Here is a 23,248-nt window from a genome sequence, read left to right on the forward strand (position 1 = left end):
TGACAGTGCAGCAATTGAACCGTACTTATTTGCAACGCACAAGCAACTCAGGAATGAGCAAATACTGTGCAGCAGCTGGCAGTGTTGGAGCAATTGAATGGTCCTTTGGGCGTGTATGCGCGGTTTCACGTTGTGCTAATTAACAACAATGGCCCCAACTACGATGACTTTCTCAACGGAAGAGACACAGCGCATATCGGGGGCAAGAATTATTCGCCACTATATATATATATATATATATATATATATATGCACACACAAACTGATAAAACTGTACCAAGACACTTATTAACCTGTAACAGCTCACTAAAACACCAGAAAACAAACTGAGTGCAAAGATTCCAGCTGTTAACGGGCGTTTATTTATTTCATTCGGCAAAACGTAAACGCGGTCGCTTTCCGAATAAAAACCCAGGAAGGAACACACTGCAGGATTCTTGGTCACGTTTGTTTATGCATAACACTCGTCTAAACGCGTACTTTAGTCAATGCTTGCTACACTTTGATAATATTTTGCGGCTATGTTAACACACTTGCAATTCGTTAAGCGATTGCGTTTAACATAGAATACACAACATTTGTACGGCACCACCATATATACATTTCGCTTGAAAATTATGTCTGCAGACAATATGTAGCCTGTGTCACCTAATTTTGGGCGCAGACAAAAAAAAATGAATTGATGACTTTGCTACTCGTTGAAGATCGGCAAGCGAACTTCTTCTTGAAGGCACTTTCTCGCCACGGAGTTGTTTTCTTTCGTCCATACGCCATGACGAAGCCGGTTGTAACGTGGTGCTGTAGCCGAACGTAGCCGAATCAATCCGAGGTCACTGCGGTTGGTACAGCACGGTTGGGCAACAATAAGCTACGATGCTGGCGTACGTGAAGTACCACGATAAATATCGGGCTATTTTGCCCACCCGACTCATCAAAGTTTTTTCCCCGAAATCTGAAGAAGATTTCGACAAAGCGAAAACCGTCCAGGCGTTCTGGCGGAGCGAGGACGGTGACATTCAAGGATATTACCCAGCCTTTGTTGTCGCTCTGGCAGGTGAGTGTGCCCTGCAAAATTTTCACCTCTCTTGATGGTTTTATGTTGCGGATATGGTCAACTACATTTCTTGCCGGCTGGATGTATGTGAAATGTAGATTTTCGCTTAGTTGCCGTCGCGAACTGACGTGTGCTATGTCGTGTTCCTTGCACGTGCCAGTATTGCTGATCTAGCCGGCGACGCATGTCATTTGTAATGCGGGTGTGACACGGGCACTTTCGATCGCTGTCGAGCCCGATCGGGGCCGAAAGTGTCCCGTGTGCATTAAGTATAACATTCACAATTTATTGTTTGCACACGCAACTGTTCTTATGCCAGCACGTGTGCATGCATGAAATACATGGCCGTGGGTCTCGACAACGTTGCACCTGCGTGCTTGTCTAAAGAAACGCTACCTGCCCTCATATTACTTTATGTACCGTACAATTCTAGCAGTCTGTGAAGGCCAGATTGCCAACTATACTTTAATTCTTTATCATAGTTTTGCATGTTACTAAATTGGCCTTAACTGAATTCAGTTATTAACTATTAAGTGTCAGCATCACTGTACTGTTCGCCGACGCTTGTGAATAACTTGTACTGTATTAAGTTGCTTTTCCGCGTGTGTTGGTGTCATTGTAATACCGCTTCCAGCTGGTAGTAAGTATTCCAATTGTATACTTTAAGTTCGCTGCTAGTACTTGTTTCATAAGTTCCTTGCAAATTGATTTTTGTTTGGTAAAGAGCAATATGATCGAAATGAATGTCGCAAACGCGCTTGCTGGTTCAAATATTTAATTTCTTTTGCCTCTGTGAAATGCCTTCGAGTGCCTTTGTGATGCAACAGCATTTTCTCAATACCGCTACAGAATTTTAGTGCTCACTTTAGTTTTGCAAAAGCTGTTGCTCAGAAATGAACTTGAACAAAGTTGTGTTTAGGAGCAAACAGAAAAAAAGAAACCATTTTGGCCCAATTTCCTTACACTGGTACACCTGGTGGTCTTTGTTAAGCATAGCCTACGTGATATGTTTGTCATAGCTGCCCTTTCTCTTAGTGTCGTCACAGCCACTACAGTGCTCCGTATGTTTTCATCACTGTGCACCACTACTTTGGAAGATCCATCGAGGTGGTGTAGTTGCTTCATCATTGGGATGCTGATCCCAAGGTCACATGACATAATACTGGCCGTGACAGTTCGATGGGGGATGAAACGCAAAAATGCCCTTAAACTGTGCATTGTGTGGATGTTAAGAAAGCCAGAGTGGTCAAAATTAACCCAGAGTCTCCTTCTATGGTGCGCCTCACAGTCATATCCTGGTTTTGGCACATGAAACACCAGAATTTCATTAAAGCGCCCCTGAAACGGTTTGGACAAATTTTGTAGATGCTTAGGGTACAGCTATAGTAAACCATTCGCACCACAGTTTGTGTGAAGCGTCTCATATTAAGGGAGCTACGGATGATTACAAGTTACCCTCCTCCATGGCCATGCATTTTCTCCAACTTGTTTGCCGAGGCATCGGGGCTAAGCTCCACTTTCACTGGTGCTGCGTCATGATAGCACATCGTGTCTACTTCCGGTTCTCTAAAACCAAGTGCATGAAGCCTCTCCGCCAGCAGCTTGGCAGTCGACCCTAAGGGAGAGCTATCGAAGCAGCAAAGCATTGCGAGCATTCTGTCACAGCACCAAGTGTGTCCAGTATTCCGGTAACCACAGGCGTGATGGGCATTTCGACGGATCGGTGGAGGCATACATTGAAGCTGATGACGAAACTTTAGTGTAGACGTACGTGAGCTGCCTGATCGGTCTGCATGGCCCAGCCACCTGGTGGCACAGAGCTTACAAGTAACAAATACCTAATATTTCTTTAAACAAGTGTAAAATATTTACAAAAACAATGTGTTCATGATTACGCACCTGAGGAAATATTACATCAGCAGCAAAGTAGAATAGAGTTCATTACAGCTACTGTGTTTGTTTGAGCTCATGCTACCAGGTGGCTGCACCATGTAGACCATACCATACCTCTAGCGGTTCAGCAGGTATGTCACAAACGCTGACCTTGTACGACTTCAACAACAGTTACCTTGATTTTAATTCGCTAAAACAGGTTTGCTCATGACGAGTAGTTCATGGTATAATATTGAATTTTTGCATTTCTTCACAGCAACACTCGGCAGTAACACGAGGACTTAACAGTGCAGTTTAGATTCTACCAGCACCACTTGCTTCTTTAACTGCTTCTGAAAATTAGGCGGTTCTTCACACGTTTATTTTAAGGGGCAGTTTTTTTAAGTAAAGCTAATTAATTGAAGCTTACAGCTGTTTGCAGAATACGAAAGGGAATGCACCAATGTATATTTCCTTTTCCATGGTGCATGTTCAACTCACTTGAGCAATTTACTGGTGTTTGCTGCTTGAGAAATATACACGATGAATCTGTTTGGCAAACTGACACAGGTTGCGCAGTCCAAATTTTTTTAGTGAGGTGTACTTTTCGGACCAAGTGGCTGCAGCGAGAAAGAAGCTGAAGCATCATTCATTAGTAATATGGGACATATTGAATTTAATTCCCCGGTGCAGGGTCAAAACTCAAGTGAGACATGTAAGACTTGTGATGCCTTGCTTAAGAAGGTTTGCGAGATTTTCTTTTATGTACTGATGAAGCGAATAGTTCTCCAATTAAACAACACTCGATCGAGACATAGTGAGGTGGAAGGTGCTTGACTTTTGCTTTTCTAGGCAGCCTAAGCTGCACTTATGTACCTCGAGTATGCTTTAGGCATTACAGTTGACGCTGCAAAAAACTGCCTCGTGGTTTCAGTTCGAACTTGTAGTGAACTGATAGGTTTCGTGAACAATGCGTGCTTCGCCATAACGACAGTGGGTTGCTTCTGTTGTGCGAGGGGTGTGCCATATTGTAGGTAAAGGCCACTGAGGGCCACCATGAAACATTTCATCGCTTGCAATTGATTATCTCTCGATCTTAAAATGCGAAGGTTGTGGGATCGTTCCCCACCTGCAGCAAGTTGTTTTTTCATCCACTTTCATTTCCATTAATTTATTGTTTCTTTATTTCATTTACTAAGCACAACTAATTTCCCCTATGTTGTCCTTGGTGTCAGTGTTTGTTGGCTTCTTGTGATATGACAAATAAAAATCAGGCCCCTCGGTTAACCCCTTTTGTCTTGTTTAACCAAATGTTCGGGCATACATAGCTGCAGTTGTATCCACAGTGATGATCACACAGGCACACATTTAAACAAATAAAGCTGCAGACACTGATTATGCGGCTATCTAATAGATGCACACCTGCCTCCTGGTCCTTAACCACTGGGTGTAGCCAATTGTTTGTGAGTAAGGTTCCTGTGCCTGTGCTTATTTGGAGCTGTTGTATGACGAGAACCGGGCGTTGTACAACAGCTGTAAACGAGCACAGGCAATGGAACTTTAAAGTCATTCTACAATGATATACAATGGTTATTATATAGGTTGTGCTTTTAGTCTAGACTTTGCTGTGCTCTTTATCATTTCATTTTTATATGTTAAAAATATTCCGATACATGTCACTGGTAAAAGTGTATTGCTTTTTACCTAGGTGGTCTGGACTCCCTGCGACTCAAAATAAAAAGCATGCGGGAGCCATTTCCAAGGCTAATTGAAGCGGATGAAGAGGAGACATCATCGAGGAAGAAAGAAGTGGGTTTTACTATGTGCTAAAGCTATAGATTAATTTATTGTAGTACACAATATGGTAGAAAATTTGGTGTAGCACTGAGCATCTATTGAATCCTTGTTTGTGATGAAATAAGCAAATAACTTGAATGTCACTGTAAGTCTTTATTTGTTGAGTGATTTCAGGTAATGTCATTAGGTGACCTTGGTAATGACCTTGGTAGGAAAAGAGCTCAGGGTGACTGACAAATTTGGTTGGTTTGTGCATGAAAAATTATAGGTCATGTGAAGGTGGTGTGCAGCATTTGTGCATTCTGTTGCTATTTTTCTAAGTTTGCTTGAAGTTTAGGGATGTGTATCACAGTAAAATTGAGAAAGATGTTTGATGATATTGCTGCAAACTTTATGCACACAGCACAACATGTCAGATAATTTTTCTGGCCATCAGCCTTCTGCGTGTGCATTGGATTTTATAATAATGTATGTTGGGCCTGCAGGGGCACATTCTTCTGCAAACTTTGTCTACCTTTAACTGGAAGGAGTTGCAAAGTGGAATGTTATAAGTTAATTATGTGGTTTATCAATCACTTAATATAGTGGCACTGGCTTATTACAGCAAGAGTGACAGGACAATGGGATAATAACCATTTCATTGCTACATGCATACCTGCCCACTCTCCAGAACTTTTCTTAAAGTTGACCTTGGGCTCCTGCTACATTTTTATGAATGTCTGATCAATTCTACAGCATCAATGAGAGGGTAGCAGTAGTCGTAATCAAACTCAATAAAAGGTATAAATTAAAGGTAGTACAAACATAAGCTCCAACATCCAGTCACGACGATGAGGAAGTAGATCAGTTTTATGAAGATGTTGAATTAGCGATGAGGAAAGTGCAAACGCAGTATACAGTAGGAATGAGGGACTTCAATGCAAAAGTGGGGAAAAAGCAGGCGGGTGAACAAGCAATTGGCAACTACTGTGTCGATTCTAGAAACGCTAGAGGTGAGATGCTGGTAGAATTTGCAGAAAGGAATAAGCTGAGAATAAGCTGACAAAGAAGCTTGAGAACAAGTTAAGGACTGCGCAAAGGGCGATGGAACGAAGAATGCTAGGCGTAACCTTAAGAGACAGAAAGAGCGCAGTATGGATCAGAAAGCAAACGGGTATAGACAATATTCTAATAGACATTAAGAGAAAAAAATGTCGCTGGGCAGGTCATGTAATGCGCAGACTAGATTACCGTTGGACCGTTAGGGTAACAGAACAGGCACCAAGATAAGGGAGCGCAGTAGAGGACGGCAGAAGACTAGGTGGTGCGACAAAATTAGGAAATTTGTAGGTGCTGGTTGGAATTGGTTGGCGCAGGACAGGGGTAATTGGAGATCGCAGGGAGAGGCCTTCGTCCTGCAGTGGACATGAATAGGCTGATGATGATGATGACATTATGCATCACCAAACCTTGACATAGCTTAGTGCACAAACACTGCACTTCACCTTTACATATGTTTTGTGATTCTTCAGTATTTTAATGAGATTTGGTAGGATGCATTTCAAAATCAGGGGTTCAGTGGCATTAAAAGCGTAAAAAAATTGCAACTGTTTATTACTGTTTGGTCAGCCTTACCCGAGATTACCCAAATATTCCACCATCAAGTTGCAGGAGCAGCCCACAAGCAGGACAACAAAAAGGAAGAGGCTGGAAGCCGCCAGCATTTTGCACGAGCGCATAATTGCTCAATCGGACAATGGAGCAGAATCACAGGTTTGTACCTGTTGGGATCATTTTGTTGGCACTCCAATCTGGTTAGCACAGTATGTCTAAGGGGACATGCAGCATGGTTTAAAAAATTATTTTTTACTGAGATGTAAGTAATGGTTGGTTTTGCTTCAAGAAGTGTCATTTGTTGTGCCTTGGGAATATTGTTCATGATTATTCAGCCATGTTTCTAACTATTGGTTTTCTTATTTATATATAATTTCAGAAACCTTAGGTAACATTTGGAAAGACAAGTTTCTATAAATGAAAACACCTATTTCATGTCCAGCATACTTGGAAAACACGTCTGACGCAAAACAAGCCGAAAACAACGTAATTAGTAAACATGCATCATGACATGCTTGCACTGAGAGCAAGCTTTAAAGGAGCACTGACACAAAAATTTGAAGTCGAGATAACTTGCGAGATCGATTTAGTTGGTCACACGCACATCGTCTATAAAATATCAGCGGCGAATATCGCTTAGAACATATTTAAAATCAATTTTAAAGTACGTGCGCGCAGCCAGCCGCAAAACAGAGCACCTCGCGACATTGACATCAACCGGGATTGTAAATAGCCAAGAAAACGCTACGTCATGTGGCTACGTCACGAATTTTCGTTGGCTGCCATGCGGCTTACATGTGCTCTTCTCTGTTGTTGCTTGTTCTAGCTGTTGTACTTGTAGTGGGACGCTCTCCGTATCGCTGCAACTGCAGTTTTTGTCGTGTCCATGGGGATATTTCCCACACTATCAGCTTGACTGTGCTGCCACAACGTTCAACGCCGATTTGTTGTGTCTTACCATTGATTGTGGCTGATGCGAGGGTTTTGTTGAGGTTCGTCCTCGCCATCGCCGGCCGCAATATCTGAGTCGCTAAGTGATTGGCCACGTCTAAAGCGCGAGACACATGGCGCGATTTTCCGTGCGATCTGTAGTACGGCGCGTCGTGTGCGACTTGCCGCGTGCGGCGATTCGGGACACATGGTACGAATGAGCGAGCGACGGCCCAGAACCGGCGCCCCTGCGTGGAAGTTCGGAATGCTGCGTAACTTCGAACAAAAAGTGAAAGCAACCGTATTTGCTCAGCTATCTTGTTTGAAACAAACGATGACAATATAAACACGTCTATGCGAGCACTGTAGACGTGTTTCCGCAAGGCCGCGTTAGCAGTATCGGATCCGTTGACAGCCGCCGATAGCCAGCAGCCGTCAGGCATAGCTCGCTGGGCCATCGAATCCTCGTATCGAATCCGACACCGGTTGCACTTGTGACACTATCGCTTGCAGCTCGTATAACGAAGCGCCTATGTTAGTCGGCACAACGTGTACACAGTAATGTCACGCTTAAATTGCAGCACATTTGATTTCATTGGCGCCGACAGAAGCGAACGAGCATGCCAAGCGAGCTTGCGATCGCTGGGAGAGGATGTAGGCCTAGCTCGCCGGCCGTCTATCCGGGGCCGAGGGTCCTTGCGATGTGTCCGCAGCTCGTAATAAAGCGCCTAAATTCGCCAGCACAATCAATGCCTGAACATTTATGTTTCTCTTAAGTGAAAATACGGTTAGTTTTCCCGGTGCCGTTAGTAGCGATGAGTAAACAGGCCAGTCAGGCGAGCCGCTTCGTGTACAGACGATTGCTGGCGCGTCTGCGCTTGCCGTGTCCGAGTAGAAATCACGCCAACGATTTACTATTTCGCACAACGTTTTATAACTCGCACTCTTTCGAGGTCACTTTATTCTAGAAGTTATTTCGTGTCAGAAACAAATTGTAGCCCATTTATATGCCGCCGTCAGCGGCGAAAGAGGCCAGCGTTTCGACCAGGGAGAGAAAAAAAACCAGTCGGAGCGGCGAGGTGCCCGCTCGCCGGCCCCACCCCGCCGGCTCTACCACGTGGCCATGACGTTCACGCTACCGGCGCTGTCATTGGCTGCGGTCGCCCGACCGATGCGGCAGTCGCACGACAATATTCAGCAAGTTGGTCACGCACGCTGGCTGCGCGTCAGAGCATACGTCATGGCTTTTTGCGAACAGGTGACCACTTTGTTTACATTCCCGTTGGTCCCGTCTCGTTGCTCTCTGGAACCGAAACTTCGACTGGTCGCTACAAAAAAAGACTGCAAACAATTACCTGTCGCGCTCTGAAGTAAATGAGGTTTCGTGCCGTGATTATTGGGTCATTAACTACTTATTAAAGCAGAAAAAAAACCACGTGGATTTTTTTTGTGTCAGTACTCCTCTAAGACATCTGCTTCACAACTCCTTTTACGGATGCAATGTGCACATTATTCAAAGAGTTGGCACATGTGCAATCAGAATATTTTTAAAATGTATGTGACATATGTTATATTTTTTGTCTACCATTGTTTTTTAGCACCGTCTTCATGGGCACCTGCAAGGGATATACACCCAAAATTCAGCAAGCTGTTGTAAAGCAATCTCGGCAGGAACCTTCGATGTCAGTCCCATTGTGCAGAAATCAATGGCAGAAATGCACTTTCAATGTGGTTCACTTCAAATTTCTCCCATGCCCTCTGTGTTATTATACCAAAAGCCTTATGTATGTCATGATCAGTGGAGAGCTTTCGTTTAGAACACTATGTGGAATCAATTTCTAAATATTGAACTAGTTGTGAATGTAAGCGAATTCTGCTGAACACATTACTTCACATAATTTATAAAAGTAACCACCGATTTCTGCTTCGACGGTTTGTTTGCTAAGCCTAACTGGGCGTTTTCTTGAATATCATGTAAATCTCTCTGGGATAATTAATTTTCTTGGTGTTTCAGGAGAACGAGGAACCACAGGTTGAAGATGGAATTATTGTGCAACTTAGAAAAGCACTAGAGAAGAAGGACCAAGAAAATAAAAGACTTAAAAAAGAACTTCGGGAGGCAGCATCGTTAAATCAACGGCTGACAAGTGCTCTGCTGGACAAAATTGGTGAGGATGGGCCCTTTCCTTTTTTGTCTATAAAGATAACAGATTTGCTGGGTTCACCTCAATAACATTCCAACACAGATGAGTATCCTGGGTTACAGTAACGCTGATTACCTTATAAAAAAATGAAAACTATATTGGCAGGTTTTTATGCAGTTTCGTGATGAAAATGTGTAGGATTGAAATACTATTCTAAAGTTTCCTTGAAACTGACGCATATAGGTGTCTTTTTTTTGTTTCTTTTCATGAGTATAGTTAAACCAATTTATAATGGTAAATGAGCCGTACTTTGGAACATGAGGGATGCATTCGGGGCGGTGCGGCACGGCGGTGAGATGGCTGCAGCAGCAGAAATATCACTTGATCATATTTCTTTCACCAACAGGAAAATTTTGCAGTTGTGCAGGGTAGAGCTAATATGCTGCAGCGTGGACTCTAGTTCACGGTAACTGCTATTTGTGGGCAGCCGGTGTGTAGAAAACTTCGCAGCAAGGTGCTGTGCCGCCAGTTGTACGATTATGTGAAATTTTATTTATGTATTAATTTATATACTTCAGCATTTTTCATGTTCTTTGGGATAACAAAGAACAAACTCCCCACTTCAAGCTCTTTTCTCTTAAATTACACCACATCTTTTCCAAAGAGAAAGCAGCTCGATGTGGTCCATGGGGAGGTAATGAAGGAAGTGGCAAGTTCATTGCAGGTGTCAGCTTTTGTTTCTTATTGAACTCATGTTATCTGTTTACTTGCCTTAATATTTAGAAATGTATATGTTGGCCAAAGCGGAAGCATATAAATGAAAGCCTGAAGAAGCATGCGCAGAATGTCAAATCAAGAGAAGTCCAGTATATCAGGATTGTGTTAATTGAGGAAATAAATGTGTTCCAGAACAGTGATTGTGTTGAAAATAAAGGCACTTGTGTTGGATAGGGGCTTTCTGCATTGAGAGAATTGCAGGCAAATGTGTGTTCCAGAACACGATTGTTTCGAAAAATAAAGGCACTCGTTATGGATAGGGGCTTCCTAGATTGAAAGAATGGGAGACAAATGCGCCAGTAGGCCCTAGTTAAACATGCATGAGAAGGAATGTTTATACATTTATTGAAGCTCTCACTGACTTGAGCAGTTAGGTTCCAGCTGCAGTGGTTGTATGTCTTGCTTTTAGTGTCTGATTAACCTTGGCCTGCAATTTGGAAACTCCTCAGCATGGATCATGTAGTATAAAGGTTGTAAACAAGGATAAAGTGCCTCAGAAAGGCTGGCCAATGTTTCAATAGGATGTATGTTCGTCAAAGGTGGCCTCGTCATCCTAGACAGGTAACTTTTAATGGGGTAATGGAGTGACGTCATGTGCAGTCAGTAGCGGCTGGCTGGAAGGAAGAGACTGAAAAGAAAATGGGCACTGTCATTTGACATCTCTAGGCGTGGTTTCTAAGATGAGGGGACAAGAGTAAGAAAGTGGGAAGGTGGCAAAAAAAAAATTGGAGGATTTAAGACGGTTCAGTGTTGGGGGAGTGAGACTTAGTGAGCCTTCAGAGGTGTCTTAGGTGGCATGCGTTTGTGGTTATAGAAGAGCAGGTCAGTGTGTGAGTAACAAAAAGACACAAGTTGAAAGAATGACTTGACTTGCATAGCAGCAATGTGTCAGGTAATTTTTAAACTGTTAAGATGGCGACACGAAGTTTGGGGCTATGAATTTCACTCTCCCACTCTTGTCCCCTCGTCTTAGAAACTGTGCCTAAAGACATCAAACGACAGTGGTCATTTTCTTCTCGGTCTCTTCCTTTACAGCCAGCTGCCAACAAAAACGACCACACCTAATGTCACTCCACTAACCCGTTAAAGCTAACCTGCCAAAGATAACGAGGGCACCTTTGATGAACATAGGTCCTCCTATTGAAAGGTTGACCAGCCTTTCTGAGGCACTTCATCCCTGTTTACAACCTTTATATCGCATGTGCGCTGCTCCATCTGTCAGCCCTCTTTTTGATTCAGCATGTAATTTTGCATGTATGTATTTAACCCTGAAAAGCCCAATGTATTATTTTTAATACTGAATTGGCTGCCTAAAAACTTATGCACTGGAAACTTAGTGTGGAGCCAAAACTAGTGTTTTTGATAAGCTGCAGGGAGTTTTCAGTTTGGACAGTCTTGCAAATCAATTACTCATCAAGTAATTGTAATAGTGAATAATTTTTGCTGTAAATTGTTTCATGGTTTCTTTTGTACCAATTTATCATCCGTATCCAGAAATGAATGTGATCAAGTTGTTTTGATTTTCTGTAATGTGGAATGGTGCTCAGGTCTTCTTGGAGTTCATCTTTTCTACCTCACCTTTAGTTGCAGGTTCAGTGAAATGTCATGTGTTTTTCACTTGGTTTCTGTCTCTTTGCACTGGTTTCCTACAATGCATACATACCAACTTGCCCAGCTTACTGTTTTAGAATGAACTGGTATATAGAGTTATTTCATGCTTGCATAGGCAGTAACATTTACGTGAATGGTCCCAAGAGGCTGTTTATAGAATAACAGCTAAACTATTTGATCGCTATCTCTCCATGAAGGCTTTTTCAAGGGACAGAAAAGCTTAGAATTATATTATTATAGAGGGCTGTGTTATTGTGAAATAGTAATAGGGTTCTTCTTTTTGGAATTTTTTCTTTAGAGGTAGCCCGAGCCACAGCAGAAAGGCTGGATGGTGAAGTCATCGCAGAGTATTTGATGCCCTGCTCTTTAGATGCAGGTAATGCTTTCTTTCTGCCCTTGAATGTCCCAATTTCATAATATACTAGTCACTCAACTGCGTTTTGTGCCATTACAGGCACTGGGCTACCCAAGGAAATGGTGCCAGAGAGGGCAAATGATGCAGGTATGTTCAAGTGTTCTGTTATTGGCTGCTACTTGGATAGCTATATCTAGTTGAGCTGTAGTCCACTATACTTGGAGATGGTGAACAGTATTTCTTTTTGCTTTGTATTTTCTAGAAAAAAAGTTACATTGCTCACTCGCATATCTATTTTCTATGCAGGCATTGATGCCTTTGACGTGCCCAACATTGATGCCTTTGACATGCCCTGTAGTGAGCAGGATCTTGCTGCATCTTCTGGTGAGTATTGGCTGCATTCTTCAGTGTTGCAAGGAAGGATGACATAATTAGTACTATCTTTGTTTTTCACATATTTGGATGACTCTCATTATTTGTGCAGGCATTGATGCCCCTGTGGAAGGTGGCCCCATCGCGGGACATTGTTCTGCATCCAGTGGTGAGTGTTGAGCGTGCTTTTTTGTGTTCAGGAAGTGGATGCTATTACTTGACACCACATCCTTGTTTAGTGCATGTACTTAGACAAAGCAGAATTGCAGTTATACTATTGCCTTTGTTCTATCCTATTGTTCTGGATCAACAATAACATTATGTGGGTGTAATTTAGCAACAAAACAGCAAATCCAAAGGCAAAAAATAGCATACGTGCAGTTTACAATGTCTAGGATGCGCAATAACTGCAACACATTGCACATCCTAGATGTTGGGCGAGTCTGATATGGGCCAATCTAAATGTACTGGGCCTGTCTAATCTAAATTTACAGCTTGACAAACTTAACAAAAGAAACCTATTTTCAAAGGTTTTTGAAATGAAGGTTAAAGTAAATCAAGATTGACGAAATCTCGTCTAGTCTGAAAGTAACCGCATAATAGGAATAAAAACATAATGCTGACCAAAATGGGGTTGTCTAAAAATTCTTATGCATTTCAGCTTCCACACGGAAGCCTTGTTCATTGAGCTGAGAGGCACAAAACCTTCAGCTTAAATCCACATAAAAAAAATCGTTTCAGGCATCTTGCGCATGTTGGCGGGAGATTGCCATCATTTCGATTAAGCGTGTGTGCGGTTGTTTGCATTGTCAGGGATTCCAGATACTATCGCTTCGTCCAGTTCTTTTCTTAGGCGATGACTGAAGCTTGGCTCCAGTTGAAATTGTGTTACGTGGATTCTACGTCTTCAGCAAGTGCACTGGAAGGGACTTTTTTTTTTTTTTTTTCACATCATTCATGTGCTCCTTTAGGCACTGCTAAAAATTTCCGCTTTCACTAGTGTAGACATAATTGCAGACTGCGCACAGTATCTTATATATTGACAATCCCATTTTGGTTGTTTTATTCCTATTATAAAGGTTAAAGTACTTCTTAGTGTTTTTTGTGGCAAAGAATGGAATTATACTACTTGACCAGGTGATGCAACAGGTGGCACTTATGTAAAGCCTATCAATGAATAAAAATAAGGCCATCAATTAAAGTTTGGCACTTCTGCACTTACTTTTTGCCATTCTCCCCCCACACCTCCAGCTTTTTGCCTCTTTTGTCATCTTGTGACATTGTGCGGCTTTCATTTCATTGCTTCTTTGATCAGAAGTGTGTCATTTATAGATGACTCTCTGCCGCTACTTCTGTTACAGTTGCATGTATACTTAAAAGGGTAACTGACACAAAATTTGTGTGTCATAGCCACCGACTTTGTAATCAGTGGGTGTGACGCAGTTCCTTAAACGTGCAATTCCTAAATGACATATTTTAATTCGATGAATTAAAAGAACGCATGAAATTTTTTGCTGAAGCGTTCGCTTACAAGGGACCTTTGTACGTCATGAACATTGGATGTGATTACAAGGTATCACTGATGCAGTAGTAACAGCTGAATTGTGATCATCCTTGTAAAAACCTTCAAACAGGATAATAGGAGAGAAAGGTGCCAAAGATAAAAGGCGCTGTGCATTTTGGCAGAATCAACAATAGGGGACCGAGCTCATCATTCCTTGTTTAAAGCCGGGAAGTGCAGAGTGAAAGAGCGCAGTGGTTTATTCGGTACTTAAGCTTTCTGAAATACATGGTCATTGTGTAGCTTGCAACCAGTGGACTTGACTGATGAACATGTGAACCACCGTCTCTTAATTTCATCACATGCAAAGATGCTTTGTAAGCAGACCTTCTTTGACAAGAAACTGCCCTCCATTTGGTGCACATTCTGAAATGGTCATCTTAAAAAAAGGTATAAAGGGTGATGTTTAGCTTATTCAAGAAATTATGCCATGCATAACTTTTTTGCATGAGTCGACAGCTGTCTAATAAACCAGCCATGGTTGCTTAGTGGCCATACTGTCGTGCTGCTAAGCACAAGGTCAGGGGATCAAATCCTAGCTACGGCGGCCGCATTTTGATTGGGGTGAAATGCAAGAACACCCATGTACTTTGATTTAGGTGCACATTAAGGTACCCCGGATGGTCCAGATTAATGCAGACTCTGTCAGTATGGCTTGCCTCATAATCAGATGGTGGTCTTGGCACGTAAAACCTGACAATTAAAAAAATTTTATCTATCTGATAATGCAAGAAAAATTAGATCCACAGTTGTTTTAGTACTCTTTTACGTGAATCCGCAGCAGAAGTGTCGCATGCTAATAGAGCTTGCGAGGGCCACATTATTTCATCAGAAATACTCTTAGCCACACAAATTAAATGTGGCAGCTGCTCTGAAAAATCAGCTACAATGAAGTATAAGACATGTATCATCTTCTCAGGGCCTTGTGCAAACTACAACATTGTCAACTAAGCTTGGGAACATCCCATTATGTTCTGTACGATTTTAATGCTTGCATCAAAGCAGTCACACCTTAGCAGAGTTCTCTCAGCGACTTTGAGGATGCTAGGATGTTGAAAAGCTAGTTAATGCATATAGTTGCATTCAAATGAAGCACAATATGCGTACAAGCACATAAACAAGAGGGGAAATACATGAAATTTGCCGACTAATGGAGTTCAGCATAATGCCACAATTGGGCTATGCTTTTACACTGAAACCTCATTAAACCATAGTTGGTCGGAGCGTGGAAAAAGTATGTACTAAACGGTAGTACTGCTTAACAAAAATAGTGTGAGATTGCCCACTTAGCTGTCAAAAACGGAACTCAGAAAGAGTGTGATGAAAGGACAAAAACATGCAGTATTTATTCACTTCGCACGACAAAAGTCTGCTGTTTTCATTTTCGTTTGATGACCTGGCCTAGCAGCGACGACGGCAGCCTCAAGCTTGCTGAAGCTGCGAGTCACCTTTTCGGCCAGCCCCCTTTTCTCGGCAAACACTCACATGGCAGATTCCTTGTTGGCGCTGCATATCCTCCATGCACGGGTGCTGTTCTTGTCAGTACAATTGCATTCATGACGCTGACATAACGTGCAGCTTCTGCTACTGTCAGGTCTGAATCGCTCACGCTGTCGTCCTCATCACCGTCGGTAGGTGACACTTTGGGAACGATGGCGAAAAACTGAACCTTGTAGCCGTCATTTTTTCACAACTTCTTTGCATTCCAAATGCCACAAACCGTAGTCAACAGTAGATGCCTGTCGTGTGCCAGCACCAACTTCATGCCACGTTTCATGGCACGATGTCCAATTTTTCTTCTATGCTGAGCACCCGGTATTTTTTATCTGAGCTTTGGCATGACGCGAGTCCTCGCTTGCACGACGCCGAAATTATGTTGATGTGGCTTCACGCGCAAATACTTAAGGCACTTGGAGACTGTTCTGACCTCTGAGACTTGTTGTTCTAACTGGCCGTCCAATGAGGACGACGCACCGCCATGATTGCATGATGAAAAGTGGAAACACTACGCACTAACCGATACGTACGCAATAAGCTGGTACGGTTCGTGCAGATACAAAACGCAATGTGTTTAATGGCCGCTGAGTCAGGGATTTGATTTTACTACTTTTAAAATGAAACTACTGTTTAGGCAGGTACAGTTCAACGAGGTTTTACTGTAATTGCATTTTTTCACAATGTAAGTGTATGCAATTTGATATGAGTGGGTTCAACTGTATTTGGTTCTAAGGGCATAATGCTCCCACACAGTGTCCTTTAGCATTGCACTTGAGCTCAAGAAGCACAATGGCGACTATTTATTTTGATGTAATGCTACCAATTTCGCAGATAAACAACAGCCTGCACTTGCAGCACCCCCAGCCTTCACAAGCTCAAGCCAGGCACAGGAAACACCCCCACACTTCACAAGCGCAAGCCAGGCACCAACAGGCTTGTTTGAAGAAGTCAATGGCCAGGTGACACTGCTTATGATTTATTGTGATTGTAATTATAGTGCAGACAGTCAAACTTTTTTTGCCAAGGATTAACTGCATGTTGTAAATATTGTCCAGTATTTGCTGTTTCGCTTATTTGGTGTGGTTTAATGATATTTCATAAGTTGTGGGAGTTCTGTGTTGTATACACACCAGTGAAAATTTAGTAAACCTTAAAGCGGGAAAATCCAAAGCGTGCTCTTTATACATTTGCTTACACATGGGCATAGTGCACAGTAGTACTGTGAACTTGTGTTATGTGATCAGAGTTTGGTCAAATAATATTGTAGGGGCACATTCTTTTTTGTGTACACTAGACATCTAAAGATAGCTGCTGCATTGAATGACACCGCCGTTTCAATCTGCCCATTATGATGTCATATTTCTGCTGATAATGATTTCTAGGATCAATTTAGCAGCAGAAAAACAGCAGACTGCTACAATTTTGCTTCGCTTTAGTATTAATTATCAAGGAACTGCAGAAGTTAAATCTTAATGTGCTACATATGGCATACAGGGAGTGATGTCGCCCTTTTAAAGCAAAAAATCCTGTTTTTGATGGGTGTATGATGAGGATTGGTGTCCGTATACCTCCTCCTGAGGCTAAGAAGAAACGGGGCTAACTGAGAAGTCCTTCTCATCATATCATGAGAAACCAACAAGGACACCAAGGAAAACAAGGAAAATTACTTGTACTTACTAATTGAATTAAAGAAATGATAAATTAATGGCAATGAAAGTGGATGAAAAAACAACTTCCCACAGCTGGGGAGCGTCCCCACATCGTTGCATTATGCATGCAATGCTCTAACCAATTGAGCTACTACGGCGCGCGACATAGTAGGCCAGCGCCACCACTCACAAACCTTGGCAGCGGATGTGGAGCATCCTTTCTGCCGCAGGCGTCACGAGTACATGATCTTTCTGGGTGAAAGCAACTGTTCAATAAACCCGCACATGCTATATGAAGGCATCAATGTTGCCGGATTTGAGACCGTCATTATGTAAGAACGAGAAGAAAGGGGGTTAACTGAGGGGCCCAATATTTATTAATCATATCATGAGAAGCCAACAAACAGAAAACATAGGGGAAATTACTTGCACTTACTAATTGAATTAAAGAAATGATAAATGAAAAAACAAATTGTGACAGGCGGGGAATGATCCCACGTCTTTGCATTTTTCCTGAGGCTGTTGCTTACAATGGTGTGTGCAAGTTTATTTTGCTGATGACTGTTTTACATTACTAGGCAGCGAAATTTTTTTCTTGTCTTGTGGGATATCTACTTGACTCCTCCTTTATAGATAGTTATATTTTAGCAAAAAAATAATTGTTACTTTTCATCACTATCTTTATGCAGGTAAAAGTTGGTGAAAAGACCTTCATGCCATTAGACAAATGGCTGTTTGTGATGAAAAACGTATCCGATGCCAAGTGCGGTTTGGAGCTGGCCAAACACTTTTGGCTACCTTCCGAGGCTGCCACACGCAGCCTTACAGGCCAGGCGTGCCGCAGCATGGCCACGAACTCAATAAAGCTGCCGGCCACACCAGAGAAGGTGGAGATGGTAAAGAGTAAGTATATACTACAGCAGACATTTCTTCACACTATTACACATATTGCCCTGCAGTGGCTATGGTGTTATGCTGCTGACCATGAAGGCTACAAGCTTGACTCCCACTCGCTTCCAATATGGGAAGAATTCAAGAACATTGGGTTCTTCAGGAATTCCTGAAGAAACCAATGTGGTCATAAAAATCGGGGGAGCCCTCCACTACAGCATTTCTTGTAGCTCAGCTATTTTTGCTATGTTAATTCTCATCAGTTAACCAATTGGCCTACCCAAATAAGTCTGTAGAACCAAAATGTATACACTTGACTCCAGTGATAGAAAACTCACCTCAGTGGAACTACTGTATAAACTTAAATAGGGTTGCAACATTGGCTGGCTGCCCATTGGAATGATAATGATATGATGTATTTCCGTTAACTAGTCCAGTTAATTCGATCCTGTTCTGAAAGCTTCAGCTGGCACTCATACATTTCCATTGGCTCAAATGCATTATTTCTATCTGAAGTTGGCCTTCGCTAGCTAATGCAAACTTAGGTAATCATAATCATGCATGCTGTGACCCCCCGAAGAGTTGTTCAATAGCTGCTGTGTTTGTCTTGGGTGTTACTTAAGGCACAGTGAATGCATTGAACATATATCTTCCTCCAAATACCCCATTTATGGCTTGCCTGTGGACATTTTAAGAAGTGAAAACAGTTTACAATTAGTTATACACTGTTTGCTTGGATTTAATGTGCACATTTTTTTTATAGTAACATTAGTCTAAAAATGTCCTCCGCAGTACAGTCTAATGAAAAAGACGAGAAAACAGTGCCGTACATGCCTAGCGAAGCTATGTGGGCTGGATGCAGTGCGTGGCCAAAGATGAGTTGGAGACTAGTGGTATAGACTATAAAAGCAAGCTACTATAGTTCAAATTGCCTAGCATTACACAGAATATGATAGCTGCACTTTTCTTCGGCAACCTTTTGTGCGCAGGTAGACATATTGTGCAAAAGAAGCAGCATACCGTATTTACTCGCGCAATGATCGCACCCCTGAATTTTGTCGTCAAAATTCATTTTTTTTTATTTCCCGTGTAATGATCGCACCCCGAACTTGCCGCAGCGATATGTCGTGTGACAAGTGTAGCTAATGTTGATCGCATTTACCATCTGCCGAATGCTCTGCGAACGACTCAAGACAAACCAAGCGGTCTGCACGCACCAAACATTCTTAAGTAGATGCCTCATTTCATTACTTTCATCACTTTCTGCACTTCCACAACTAAATAAAAGCTGCAACCAAACTTGCCTTTATTATGTGTAGGCTTTATAATGGTTGTGGTCAACAACAACAAAAAAGGCGCCTTTCAATTCTTCTCATTTGCACTCGTGGGCATGCAACAAATCGCGAGTGGCAACGATAGTAGCCACGTTTACAGTGATATGTTAAAAGTGTACCCTGTTCATACGCCGACGCTTGTAACACAGCTAAGATATTCACCCACCCTTAGCGGAAACGTGCCGTATTAGGATAGTAGTGAAGACAGATGCCGCAGTTTCTGCAGGATGCCGGCCCTGTGTTTTTATGTCACTGGCAGCTAAGCGCGCCCATCTGCTTCTGTCCCCCCAAAGTGGACATGGCTATGTTATTGCCGCAAACTTGCCAATATTATTCATTAATACAGGAAAAACTGTTTCAATGCACGTAATGCACTCACGAGAAGAAAAAAATATCGCGTTCAGCGCGTTCGGCTTGCTCCGCCGGACGCCATTTTTGTTTTGGTGTCCCGCAGCAAACGCGGGAGGAAAAAAAATTTTTTCTTTTCGCAAGAAATTTCACCCGTGTAATGATCACAGCCCTGACTTTGCGTCAATTTTTCTGACAAGAAAAGTGTGATCATTAGGCAAGTAAATACGGTATATATGCAGCCTATCCTTCACTGAAATGTCCTCAATCCATGTCCTTCACTTAAATGAAACTTCATTGAACCCTACACTTTTTCTTTCCCCTCATGTTGTTTAAGTGGATACCACTGAGCATCACTTCTGCAATATTTTTCAGACTGCCTGGCAAAATATATTGACCTCCACCCCGCACCACAGCCACCTAGGGAGCATCGCGTCAATGCTGTAAGGAAGTACTTGCGTACTTTCTTTACCGAAGCAGCACGGCAGGGCAAGAGAGTGCGCAAAGCTCCAAAGCATGTTGATATGCAATAAAAATGGATTATATATAAGCAACGGTGTTACACCACTTATTGCAAGCATGGTGTTATAGTGCCTGTTAGGCCTATTATACATGTTTGACCTAACTTGCAAGTTGTTTTTTCTCCATGGGCAAGCTGCTTTTCATGTTTCTTGGCTCTGAAATCATACATGGCAAACATCAACATTATAGGTCAGTTCGATTCACCCTAACCACTGAACCAGTTTACAGCAGGGTGCAAGTATATAGTTCAGAAATTATGCAGCTCATATTTAGTGGTGCAAGCCCAACGCTCAAATGCGATACTGTCCAGACGCGAGCAGGCACAATGTTTTCTCTGCCTAAAGTGTGCCGTTCGCGTCGGTTTAAGAGATGATTTGCCAGATCCTTGCCACCGCCCACCATCTACCCTCCACACCCACCATTCACCCATCATGCCCGCTGCCCACCATTCACCCATCATGCCCGCTGCCCACCATCCACCCAGCATGCCCGCTGCCCACCATCCACCCAGCATGCCCGCTGCCCACCATCCACCCATCATGCCCACTGCCCACCATCCACCCAGCATGCTGCCCACTACATTAATCCACTATTATGATGGATGCTGGATTCCGCTATGCCCATCATGTGTGTTTTTCCAATAGGGATGCATCTTTTGGTAGACGCGGATGAAGTTTTCTGCAAAACCACAAGATGTGCATGCAAATGGTGCTTTTTGCAGAACGCGCACGTGGATTTCTACCAAACGACGTGCTAAGCATGCCGATGCTGCTCTTTTTAGCACCCGCGCACGCATTTGTGCGAAAACGCGTTTTAATCATGCACATGCATCTTTTGGTAGACGCGGATGAAGTTTTCTGCAAAACCACAAGATGTGCATGCAAATGGTGCTTTTGGCAGAACGCGCACGTGGATTTCTACCAAACGACGTGCTAAGCATGCCGATGCTGCTCTTTTTAGCACCCGCGCACGCATTTGTGCGAAAACGCGTTTTAAGCATGCACATGCATCTTTTGGTAGACGCGGATGAAGTTTTCTGCAAAACCACAAGATGTGCATGCAAATGGTGCTTTTTGCAGAACGCGCACGTGGATTTCTACCAAACGACGTGCTAAGCATGCCGATGCTGCTCTTTTTAGCACCCGCGCACGCATTTGTGCGAAAACGCGTTTTAAGCATGCACATGCATCTTTTGGTAGACGCGGATGAAGGTTTCTGCAAAACCACAAGATGTGCATGCAAATGGTGCTTTTTGCAGAACGCGCACGTGGATTTCTACCAAACGACGTGCTAAGCATGCCGATGCTGCTCTTTTTAGCACCCGCGCACGCATTTGTGCGAAAACGCGTTTTAAGCATGCACATGCATCTTTTGGTAGACGCGGATGAAGTTTTCTGCAAAACCACAAGATGTGCATGCAAATGGTGCGTTTTGCAGAACGCGCACGTGGATTTCTACCAAACGATGTGCTAAGCTTGCCGATGCTGCTCTTTTTAGCACCCGCGCACGGATTTGTGCGAAAACGCGTTTTATGCATGCACATGCATCTTTTGGTAGACGCGGATGAAGTTTTCTGCAAAACCACAAGATGTGCATGCAAATGGTGCTTTTGGCAGAACGCGCACGTGGATTTCTACCAAACGACGTGCTAAGCATGCCGATGCTGCTCTTTTTAGCACCCGCGCACGCATTTGTGCGAAAACGCGTTTTAAGCATGCACATGCATCTTTTGGTAGACGCGGATGAAGTTTTCTGCAAAACCACAAGATGTGCATGCAAATGGTGCTTTTTGCAGAACGCGCACGTGGATTTCTACCAAACGACGTGCTAAGCATGCCGATGCTGCTCTTTTTAGCACCCGCGCACGGATTTGTGCGAAAACGCGTTTTAAGCATGCACATGCATCTTTTGGTAGACGCGGATGAAGTTTTCTGCAAAACCACAAGATGTGCATGCAAATGGTGCTTTTGGCAGAACGCGCACGTATATTTCTACCAAACGACGTGCTAAGCATGCCGATGCTGCTCTTTTTAGCACCCGCGCACGGATTTGTGCGAAAACGCGTTTTAAGCATGCACATGCATCTTTTGGTAGACGCGGATGAAGTTTTCTGCAAAACCACAAGATGTGCATGCAAATGGTGCTTTTGGCAGAACGCGCACGTAGATTTCTACCAAACGACGTGCTAAGCATGCCGATGCTGCTCTTTTTAGCACCCGCGCACGCATTTGTGCGAAAACGCGTTTTAAGCATGCACATGCATCTTTTGGTAGACGCGGATGAAGTTTTCTGCAAAACCACAAGATGTGCATGCAAATGGTGCTTTTTGCAGAACGCGCACGTGGATTTCTACCAAACGACGTGCTAAGCATGCCGATGCTGCTCTTTTTAGCACCCGCGCACGGATTTGTGCGAAAACGCGTTTTAAGCATGCACATGCATCTTTTGGTAGACGCGGATGAAGTTTTCTGCAAAACCACAAGATGTGCATGCAAATGGTGCTTTTTGCAGAACGCGCACGTGGATTTCTACCAAACAACGTGCTAAGCATGCCGATGCTGCTCTTTTTAGCACCCGCGCACGCATTTGTGCGAAAACGCGTTTTAAGCATGCACATGCATCTTTTGGTAGACGCGGATGAAGTTTTTTGCAAAACCACAAGATGTGCATACAAATGGTGCTTTTTGCAGAACGCGCACGTGGATTTCTACCAAGCGACGTGCTAAGCATGCCGATGCTGCTCTTTTTAGCACCCGCGCACGGATTTGTGCGAAAACGCGTTTTAAGCATGCACATGCATCTTTTGGTAGACGCGGATGAAGTTTTCTGCAAAACCACAAGATGTGCATGCAAATGGTGCTTTTGGCAGAACGCGCACGTGGATTTCTACCAAACGACGTGCTAAGCATGCCGATGCTGCTCTTTTTAGCACCCGCGCACG

The 23,248-nt window shown here is 43.1% G+C and overlaps 1 protein-coding gene across 3 annotated transcripts; it reads left to right on the top strand.

The window, feature by feature from the left end:
* The first annotated feature begins 363 nt into the window (after nucleotides 1–363).
* LOC126531132 (uncharacterized) lies at nucleotides 364–20,335 on the top strand. Of its 3 annotated transcripts, none has more exons than XM_055070105.2 (11): nucleotides 364–1,054; nucleotides 4,635–4,735; nucleotides 6,368–6,475; nucleotides 9,261–9,414; nucleotides 12,077–12,154; nucleotides 12,233–12,280; nucleotides 12,440–12,517; nucleotides 12,618–12,674; nucleotides 16,395–16,522; nucleotides 17,902–18,115; nucleotides 20,161–20,335. In XM_055070105.2, exons 1-11 carry the CDS (start codon nucleotides 874–876, stop codon nucleotides 20,316–20,318), a joined length of 1,305 nt encoding a protein of 434 aa, XP_054926080.2. In that variant the 5' UTR covers nucleotides 364–873; the 3' UTR covers nucleotides 20,319–20,335. The 3 variants fall into 3 exon arrangements, with proteins under 3 accessions (XP_054926080.2, XP_054926085.2, XP_054926087.2); XM_055070110.2 differs by having other exon boundaries at nucleotides 6,374–6,475; XM_055070112.2 differs by lacking the exons at nucleotides 364–1,054; nucleotides 4,635–4,735; nucleotides 6,368–6,475 and adding an exon at nucleotides 6,496–8,504.
* The last annotated feature ends 2,913 nt before the right edge of the window (nucleotides 20,336–23,248 follow it).

This window comes from Dermacentor andersoni, unplaced genomic scaffold, assembly GCF_023375885.2.
Source record: "Dermacentor andersoni unplaced genomic scaffold, qqDerAnde1_hic_scaffold ctg00000467.1, whole genome shotgun sequence".
Classification (NCBI taxonomy): domain Eukaryota; kingdom Metazoa; phylum Arthropoda; class Arachnida; order Ixodida; family Ixodidae; genus Dermacentor; species Dermacentor andersoni.

Excerpts from the sequence above, each read along its gene's own strand:
- LOC126531132 (XM_055070105.2), top strand. The coding sequence starts at position 874 with ATGCTGGCGTACGTGAAGTACCACGATAAATATCGGGCTATTTTGCCC. Across the intron at positions 1,055-4,634 it reads CTTTGTTGTCGCTCTGGCAG|GTGGTCTGGACTCCCTGCGA; the intron begins GTGAGTGTGCCC and ends CTTTTTACCTAG. Across the intron at positions 9,415-12,076 it reads TGCTCTGCTGGACAAAATTG|AGGTAGCCCGAGCCACAGCA; the intron begins GTGAGGATGGGC and ends TTTTTTCTTTAG.